Consider the following 9126-nt stretch of genomic DNA (forward strand, 5'->3'; position numbering starts at 1 on the left):
AGAAGAAAAGCTAGAGTTCCTAATATTAGCGTTTTTGACCGGGCCGGTTCAACCCAACCCGAGTTGACATCGACGGGAGCACAATATAATACAAGTAGCGCAACTCCTCAGAAAACGGATTGCGCATGCGCGAAATAAAGTACTATTTCTGTCTCTTTTCTTCTTACTGTCTTTCCTTTTCTAACGGATTTAGAGGCACATTTAAATGCCTGGCGTTAAAGTGCTATAGACAGCTATAGAGTGACTTGATAAAAGTCGGAAAAAAATTGTGTAAATTGTGTGATTGTAAAGTGTGTGATTGTGAAGAGATTTGTGAAGTGATTGTGAAGTGATTTGTGTATTGGAAGTATAGAAAGGAAAGTTAACCTGTATAAATTTTATACAGGTTTCCTTTTCTTTGAGAGCATTTTGATCTTAGCTTTGTTTCAGATTTTTTGCTATGAGAAGGAATTAGAAAATAGAAAAAACTATTAAAGGCGTTAAAAAAAAAGTCATTGGTGTGCAGTGACAGGATGTATAAGCACCATAAATGTGGAAAAACGACACTTCTTCCTTTTTCCAAAAGAACATGATAGGTACAATACTATTTTAATAATTGTTTACATCATTATTTCATTATTTGCGTAATTTAATTAATTATTCTGACATACACAGGTGGTTGGCATGGGTTCAATAAGCATGCAGAAGATTGGATTTAATACCAAAAGGCTCCGAGTATGCTCACCGCAATTGTCGATTGTGCCATGTACATTTTGAAGAAAATCAGTATAAAATCGTCAAAAGTCGAGCTCGCCTTCATCCAGATGCTGTACCAACAAGATATGTTTAGAGTTTACCAATAATAAGTAAGTTTTCATTTATATTAGTTTTAATTACTCTTTATTTGGAAAAATCTAGTTTTGATACTTAAAAATATTTTTGATAGTAATATAAAATAATTAAAAATATATTATTTTACAGCAGTACTACAGCTTCTACAGTATCAACAGATGTAGTATCAATGGAAAATGAAAACAATAATATGTAAGCTATATTTTTGCATTTATTATAAAAATATTAGAAAAATTAAATTTAAATTAACACATAACTCAAGAAGCAGAAGAAGTTTATGTATTATTAGTATTACAATGAACGAATTATACATATATTTAGTTTTTAACATTAATTAGTTTTTAATATTATTAATGCAATTTCTTTTGTGAAATAGCTTACCATTATCAGTAAAGTTTTCAATAATATATATTCATTATTTGTAAAAATTTATCTACATATATGTTATAAAATAAAATGTAAAAATTTTATCAATATATATTGACCACATATTATTGTATCATTAAAAAATTGAGTTTATTACTACACACACACACACAAAATGTATAATATATTTAATAAATAATATATTGTAAAATGTGACATATTTTATAAAAATATATAAATGTATACATTTAATCTAAAAAGTGTTATATTAATTTAAAATGTTTACATAATTTCTTTGTGTAGTGTATACTTTTATGCGCGAAAATTATTTTATCTATTATATATGTTATATACTTATTTTTTACATTTATTCCTGACTTATCATATAATATATATATATATATATATATATATATATATTTATTTATTTATATAACATACTGTTATATTATTAGTATAATATTTTATATATTAGTATTTTATATATCATTATTTTGCATCATTAACGGATTCATCTATTATATATCTAATATTTTTTATCTCGCGCCAACTGCGTTAAATTAACCTCATAATGGACTAAACGAGTAGGAAAGAGAGAGATGACGAAGAGAGAAGTGAGACAGAATACTGCTTTATTTCGCGCATGCGCACTCCATTTTGGCCAACACTAACATCAAAGGTGGTGAGAGTTGCGCTACTGTATATACTGTGACGGGAGCAAGCGAGCGACACAGGGGTCGACCCGGTCGACACTATAGCTACACTCTTGCTACTTTTGTTGATATTATTATTAGAAAGTTGTTGTTTTCTCAATAAGCCATATTGTTTTAGTCTAGATCGAAAATAGCATCGTAGTATTTTATTGCAAATTTTGTGACAATTTGGAATAGAAGTATTATTCCATACATACTTTAGCCCATTCACAAGGTACTCAAGTACATCTGTGTATTGAAATGAAGTGGTATGATCACGGACCTCACGAAATGTTATTTCTGCTTTTATAATGGCCTTGAAGCACTCATCAGAAACCATTATTTGATGAGTATCACCATCATTCTCCCTAGAGAACATGACATATTCTTTTAAAAGCACAATTGTACTCATAGGATGCGGTTCTGAATTTTGCCACCTGACAGCATCAAAACAAGAATTGCACACAGTAGTGGTATTTTTTACAGTTAGCAAAACGCTCCCTGCCATATCGTATATCACTGCTGTCTCCCATTCATCTATTATTTTATGATCTTCATCAGTGAGTTGACGAATAGGGAATGCAGCCATTTCCAATAAATCGGATCCGACATGTAATGCATTTCTTTGCTCTGTTTTATCACGAGTCTCCTTGAGAAAGTCTGCTAATTGTAAGTATTCTCCTTCTTCAAAATCGTTACTTGATCCTGTCACAGCAACAGAATATTGAGCTAGAGTGATCACCTTCAAAGTCTGGGCAAATGCTACTGCATTTGGTACTGGTTGTCGGTATCGTATATTTGAGAACAAGTTCTCAAGACAATCTTGATTGAAACGACCTAGGAGGCAGTAGCTGTAGTTTCTTTCGTTCAAGAGATAATTTTGTAGACTTAAAAGACTTGAACATAATATTCTAATCCCTTTTTGACTAGGCTTCCATAATCCCTTATCACCAATTTCCATTTTAAAAAACAAGTAATCTACTTTTCGAATGAGGTCCAAAGCTTTGTTATATACAATCTCATTGGACTGACTTAAAGCTAATCCCTGATGCCTCGCTGTGACCAGCTCAAAGAAAGCATTTATTATTTCTACAAACCATGCAGTTTGTTCTCATATCATTATTCTGAGTGACATTTGCCAATCTTTTAAGACCAACATTTGTACGGTTACAAAGCACAGCCCGTGAAGTTGATACATTCATCTTGGAAAATTTTTTGTTACAATAAAGATTATCTTTCTTTAAGCGAAATGCTACTTTCAAGTCAAATTTAGACTCAAAATAATATAGTCTCTCTATATCTTTGTAGGCTATAACATTTGAAGTCAAATTTTCTTGTTCTATTAGATTTTGTGGTATTCTTATTATTTTATTTCTCTCAAGCATCAACTTTATCGATTTAAAAAGATGGGGTGCATCTGGTGCAAAGTATAACTGTACGTCAGGACGAACAGGATGTGGACAGGAAGAATTAACATATCCATCTCGTGTTGCGTTAACACCAAAAGCTTTCCACATAGCTATGTTATCTGATTCCATATCACTTATCACGGTGCATACAAAAAGCCCAATTGATTCTGCTTTGCTAATTATGGTACAAACAATTTCCTTTAAAGCAAGTCCAGTAGGATTACTAACTTTTGCATCTTTAGCTTCTTCTGATTTTTGTCTTGTTAAGTAGAAGGCAACTGTTTGCTTCCAACGTCGGGTTAATCCAGCAAGCATAAATACTAGTGCTTTGTTAGCAATACCAGAGTGAGTTAGAAGTGTACATTTACCAACCCACTTGTTGTCCTTGGGTCAAGTCGTTCATCTTCTTTGAGAGCCATCTCATCCATAACTAAACAGCAATCCTTCTCTTTGTCGTGCAAGGTTTTGACCAAACTTTCCATTAGGTCAAACATTGGATTCAAAATTCCACTTTCAAAAATAATTGATTGAACATGTGACTGCAAACATCTAATGGATGGAAATAATGGGTAGTTTCTCACAAAATCCGTATAGCCTTTTGTACCAAATTTCATTTTGTAGATCAGACCTTCTTTAATAGTGTCCAATTCCCATTTTAGCCCTCGTGTACTCTTTCTTGATAGTGCTGCTTTTTGATCCGCTTTAAAAATAGGCCGCTTTAAAAACGGGCAATTTTGAGAACAAATATTTTCTTTTGTGTCCAAATATTCTTTTTGCAATCGGTTAAATGCTGTTTTCAGATGTACATGTTTTCGATTTAAACTAAAATGATTATTGACGGCACGTTCCATAATACTAATTTTCTCGTCTTTTTTCTTAGCATCTTCCTGGAGTTTAAGAATTAATTGCTTCTGTTCGGTTATTAATTTCATCTGTTCGTTTATCAAATTAATCGTATTCTCTTCAATTGGTTGCTGTGCAATCGAATTCTCTTCAGTTAGTTGCTGTGCAATGGAATTCTCTTCAGTTGGTTGATGTGCAATCAAATTCTCTTCAGTTAATTGCTGTGCAATCGAATTGTCTTCAATTGGTTGCTGTGAAATAGTACATTGTTGTGAGGTGGTTTGAAATTCATTAACCTGAGGAAAAATTAAAAAAATTAGTTTATTAAAAACATTTCTTAAGGCAAATGTCCATGATGCTAGAATTTAGTCCAAGTTCTCTGTCCGAGAACCGTATAGCCAATAAATTTGTCGCTTTTCCGTAAAAGCTGCTTATTGATTGGCTACAAATTTCTCGGTCCGAGAACTTAGACCAAGTTCTAGCATCGTAAACATTAACTTTTATAAAGACGAGTTTGGATGGAATTATTTGACTAATAATAATGATGAAAGTCATAATTGTATATAAGAAATTATTAAAAATAATATGAATATTCTCTCTCTAACACTTACCATAACATTAAGCTGTTGATAGGAAGAAGAATTTAAACTCAATAAAATATTAGCTGTTTTCAATGTTTCCAATGGTGGAAGCTCACAGTTATTATAATAGTCTAAAAATGGATACACGATACTTTTTAAGTATTCTTACTTCGAAAAAAAGAAAATATAATTTTAAACAAGATATACTTACCGGTAGTAATTTTGTGTAAGAATGATCTGATTTCTCTGCCCAATTTAATTTAGATAAATGCTGGCGTACCTCCTATAAAGTTAAATGAAAAATCAGTGAGAATTTATAGTAAGAATAAAATCCATGAAATAGAGATAAGTTAATATTATCAGAAATTGTATACCTCGGGAAGTGATAGCACAGCATTTTGTTTTAATTTTCTTTTCCCATCTTCTCTCATCTTCTCAAATTCAGTCTTATTGAAATGTAACTAAATTAAAATAAAAACAAAAAATTGTGAATTTCTATTCTTTATGAAGAAGTTATGTAAAAAAAAAACATCAAATTCAATTATATAACCTCACACACAGCAGATGTTGGAAATATTCGTAAATTTCCTAAATTTTGTCTCCACTTGGCCTTTAAAATACTATTTGTCGGAAATTTCCGAAGAATACGACCTTGCGACCATATTTTGTCAAGCATCCAGGTATGCAACATTTGTTGTAACCTCCCTTGATGTACGATGCACAGATCACATTATAAAATTACATCACTCAAAGCAGGAAGAAATCCCGTCTTTAAATTACTATTTGTCGGAAAAATTCGAAGAAAATGATCTTGACCATATTTTTATCGAGAATCCAGGTATAAAACTTTTATTGTGTACTATGATATCCGAACAGATGACATTACATGACATTGCATCACTCAAAGCAGGAAGAAGTCGCGCCACTGTTCGTCGACAAAATGGCGGAGCCAATCAGCAGCCGATACACCGGTTGCGCTTCTCTCTTTATATAGGACAGAGGCTGCGGTCCATTTGACGCTACAAATGCTTCAAAGTGTTCTTTTTCTCCTTCTTTCTTCATTGAAAGAAAGGAGAAAAGAAATGCTTCAAAACATTTGTAGCGTCAAGTGGACCGCAGCCTCTATATCTTGGGACAAGGTAAAAATTACAAAAGTGAGGAAATTCATTAGAGAATCTACAATTTTATTTGTCGAAATCTAGTAAATCTGTTCACTTTTGTAATTTTCACCTTGTCTCAATAAAATACAAAATCGACCTCCAGGGCACAAATAAGCAACTTACAATATTGTCAGTAAAGTCCTTTGTAGTTATTTAACAACACAGAAAAGATATTTCAACTTACCGTAGTCACAAGAAATAATAATATGCATTTATAAATAACTTTAGTCAACACTGTCAACAGTTGTATAATACGGACCTAACATGACCGGCTGTAACTAGAGTCCTAAATAATTATTTATTTGATTTATTTATTTGATTATTTAAGGACTCTAGCTGTAACCAACCAATCAGAAGTAGGAACAATATAGAAGTCTGTAGTCGGTATTCATAGTTATTTAAGACCCTCTTAAGTTCAATCTTAAGATGTCATGAACCAATCACAGAGCCGTATTAAAGCCTTCACACATAAAATCGCGTAAGGACGTAAAACGTAAGCGTAAGAAAATCGACCAATCCCAATAAAGTATTGTGTTGCCCGTAACCCCAGTAGGGGAAAATACTTGATTGGGATTGATCGATTTTTGCTTACGTTTTACGTCCTTACGGCATTTTATGTGTGAAGGCCTTTAGCGTCTTAAGACATTACTTAATGGAGGATTCACATTGCGTCCAATCACGTCCGATGTTCGACGTACGACGATCCGACATCCAATAACAGAATTTATTATTAGAGACAAAAATTTCCTATTGGATGTCGGATCGTCGTACGTCGAACATTGGACGCAGTGTGAATCCTCCATAAGACGATCTTGAAGACAAAAGCACATGACATGGCGTAGCAATCTACGACAATCGTAGTCGTGGACGTAAGTAACGCACAAGCTTTGGCGTAGTGCGTTATATCGTATGGCGAGTGATGGCGAGGTACGAGCAAGCTGCCAAAACCACAGGTGAGTACTATCCTGATAATTTCTAAATAAATTAAAAGTAATTGTCAAATTTAATTGTTAAAAGTAAAATTTTTACTAATTAGGCTGTAACAACCTAATTATGCTGTAATGATCTATTTTTGTGCTTATATGTTAAATGACGAACAATGGTAATTTTAGGTTAACAGCAATTTTTTTTTATATAAGAATGCTTTAAAGAACGCTTTTTTTCGCTTGCTCCTTGCTAATTTATGAATTTTTTTTAGATTATTGTTTAAATAAAATTGTACATGGTAAATGGTAATTTTTAGGTTAGCGGCATTTACGGATCAACGCCCGATGTACTGACGATACTCGACGTCGCGCTGCTACCCTTACCAGAATCGTTATTGCCTATACGCGCGCTGGAAGAACGATACACCATTGCAGCACGCCGCATTGCTGCGGAAACGTGCGGATGCTCAAAAGAGAAAGAGAGGGAGACGAAGAGGCGAAAAGGAAGAGAAAAAAGGAAAATTACGCTCGGCGAAGCGCATTAAACATTTTTTGCCCTTTCATAATATGTAGTTTAATAATAATCTAAGTTTAATATTATATTATCTCATTTGCTTAAAAAAATAAAGGCAATAGATAGCATGTGATTTTTTTATATCAAAATAATTTATTTGTATAATCTACAAATTCTCTCTCTCATATGTCATATTGTATGTTTTAAAGGCACATAATATCTAATTTGCATATAAATGTCTTGGAATTTAAATATACCCAATTTCCTAAAAAAAAATTACCTTAACTATACATATCATTTTATCAATACATATTAATGGTTCGTGCGAAATTATCAAGTTACATTTGCGCAGGTATCCTTCGCACAACTAATGCTCGAATGGCTTTAAATATTCTGAGTATAATACGTTTCCTGCGCGAATGTCTGTTCAATCCCAAATGATTACACAAATACACGAAAGCTATCACTATAATAACTATTAATATTACGTATTTCCATTGGTATACAATTATTTGTTCATCTCCCTGATTTTCTTTCGTATCATAAGCCAAAATGTCTGTGTCGAGATTTTGCAACGTAGGGATACTAGCTCCACCAACTCGTCTCTTAAGCCACAAAGTGTCTGTATCCTGTACTACTGAATTTGCCGCGCTCATGGTATCTCCTATAAAGAGCAGCTTCTGAGGCTTGTAAAGTTCTCTGTAAAAAAAGAAGAGATGAAAAAAGGAATATATATATTCAAGTAGTTTACAAAACCTAGAAACGATTAATAATCATGAAACAAAGGTATAATCTGCTTGAACACTTTACACGAGAGCCATCAGCCGTTTTTAGCTGACTTCTGATTATTCAATCCTTCATCATAATTATAAGACAATTGGGGATGCAATTTTAAAACGTCACACTAGATATCTTGATAATTTTCTTCTAGCATGCATTTACTTTTCCAAAATCAAGATAGGAACAAGAAAAGAATTGGACAGGTTTACGAAATGTTTGGAATTGGATTGGTATTTATATATGCATGTAAAATTACTTACATTGGCACAGATTCATTAACTGGTACAGGCACGGCATATACAGGGATGATACATAATGGAAGAGATCTGAAACAAACAATATTACCATTTTAAATATTACCATGTCTTTGGAATCGGTGGTTTGCGCTGCAAGTTGCTTCAACTTGCTGATTTCCCTTTGATAACTTTCCCCTGGCACGTACAAATCGTACATCGATAGAGACCAAAACGTGAATAAGAACTGCGGCGATATTTCCTCCCAAACTTTTAGAGGGTGTAATGGCCTGACAGACTGAGCGACAGATGCCATAACAGCTTGCGCGAAGCCAGAGATTGCAGCCACAAAGATATACTCGTGCTATCGTGTTTAAATCTATCCCTGTCAGCACCCGCTAATGCCTCTACAAGACAATATCCTAACACATCGTACGAGATATTTGTCAAGTATTTCAAGGAGTCAAAGACAGGTCCTGGCATCCAATACGATGACCATGTTACAATTTTCCTTTGCGAAGATGATTATAATGGCAGAAGGCACACATTCTATACGTACTTATCAGGTTGTCATACAACTGGATCTATATGAGACAATAATCGAATAATACACCCGGTGAGGTGTGCGTAAGCTTGCCTATTGACCAGCCGACTAGCTTGATCGTTTCCTTGCTTACGTGCTTCATAATCGACTTGATTTTCTTTTGAGCATCCGCACGTTTCCGCAGCAATGCGGCGTGCTGCAATGGTGTATCGTTCTTCCAGCGCACGTATAGGCAATAACGATTCTG

At 33.6% G+C, this 9126-nt stretch overlaps 2 protein-coding genes and 2 long non-coding RNA genes across 9 annotated transcripts in view; 2 read left to right on the plus strand and 2 right to left on the minus strand.

Annotated features, from left to right (window-relative positions):
- Positions 1-55: 55 nt before the first annotated feature.
- Positions 56-1346, plus strand: LOC143905889 (uncharacterized). The gene is made up of 3 exons (XR_013259359.1): positions 56-575; positions 655-845; positions 961-1346. It is a non-coding gene; the product is annotated as an uncharacterized LOC143905889 (long non-coding RNA).
- LOC143905886 (uncharacterized) lies at positions 668-5838 on the minus strand. 5 transcript variants are annotated; one of them, XM_077421537.1, is made up of 5 exons: positions 5273-5838; positions 5097-5183; positions 4934-5005; positions 3667-4437; positions 668-806 (listed from the first exon to the last, which is right to left on the minus strand). In XM_077421537.1, the coding sequence occupies exons 1-5, from the start codon at positions 5411-5413 to the stop codon at positions 777-779; spliced, it is 1101 nt and encodes a 366-aa protein (XP_077277663.1). In that variant the 5' UTR covers positions 5414-5838; the 3' UTR covers positions 668-776. The 5 variants fall into 5 exon arrangements, with proteins under 5 accessions (XP_077277663.1, XP_077277665.1, XP_077277662.1 ...); XM_077421539.1 differs by having other exon boundaries at positions 671-806; positions 3671-4437; positions 5278-5838; XM_077421536.1 differs by having other exon boundaries at positions 671-806; positions 3671-4437.
- An 805-nt stretch (positions 5839-6643) lies between these two features.
- Positions 6644-7455, plus strand: LOC143905925 (uncharacterized). Its single transcript, XR_013259368.1, has 2 exons — positions 6644-6835; positions 7126-7455. It is a non-coding gene; the product is annotated as an uncharacterized LOC143905925 (long non-coding RNA).
- The window catches only part of LOC143905918 (uncharacterized), a 7169-nt gene continuing 5498 nt past the window's right edge, over positions 7456-9126 (minus strand). For both annotated transcript variants that reach the window (XM_077421584.1, XM_077421585.1), the window contains exons 2-4: positions 8973-9126; positions 8363-8428; positions 7456-8021 (exon numbers count right to left, since the gene is read on the minus strand). The exon at positions 8973-9126 is cut by the window's right edge and continues 67 nt beyond it. In XM_077421584.1, coding sequence (XP_077277710.1) covers positions 7661-8021; positions 8363-8428; positions 8973-9126 — 581 coding nt within the window. In that variant the 3' untranslated portion in view covers positions 7456-7660. The remainder of the gene's footprint in view (positions 8022-8362; positions 8429-8972) is intronic.

Source organism: Temnothorax americanus, unplaced genomic scaffold, assembly GCF_048541705.1.
Source record: "Temnothorax americanus isolate GAGA-0224 unplaced genomic scaffold, ASM4854170v1 Scaffold69, whole genome shotgun sequence".
In the NCBI taxonomy this organism is placed as follows: domain Eukaryota; kingdom Metazoa; phylum Arthropoda; class Insecta; order Hymenoptera; family Formicidae; genus Temnothorax; species Temnothorax americanus.

What these genes read in the sequence shown, in the direction of transcription:
- LOC143905886 (XM_077421536.1), bottom strand. Translation starts at nt 5,413, where the DNA reads ATGTTGCATACCTGGATGCTTGACAAAATATGGTCGCAAGGTCGTATT. An exon ending in CTTACACAAAATTACTACCG is followed by an intron (nt 4,438 to 4,933) that starts GTAAGTATATCT and finishes ATTTTTCCTCAG; the next exon opens with GTTAATGAATTTCAAACCAC. An exon ending in GACCCAAGGACAACAAGTGG is followed by an intron (nt 807 to 3,670) that starts GTTGGTAAATGT and finishes TTGTTGGTACAG; the next exon opens with CATCTGGATGAAGGCGAGCT.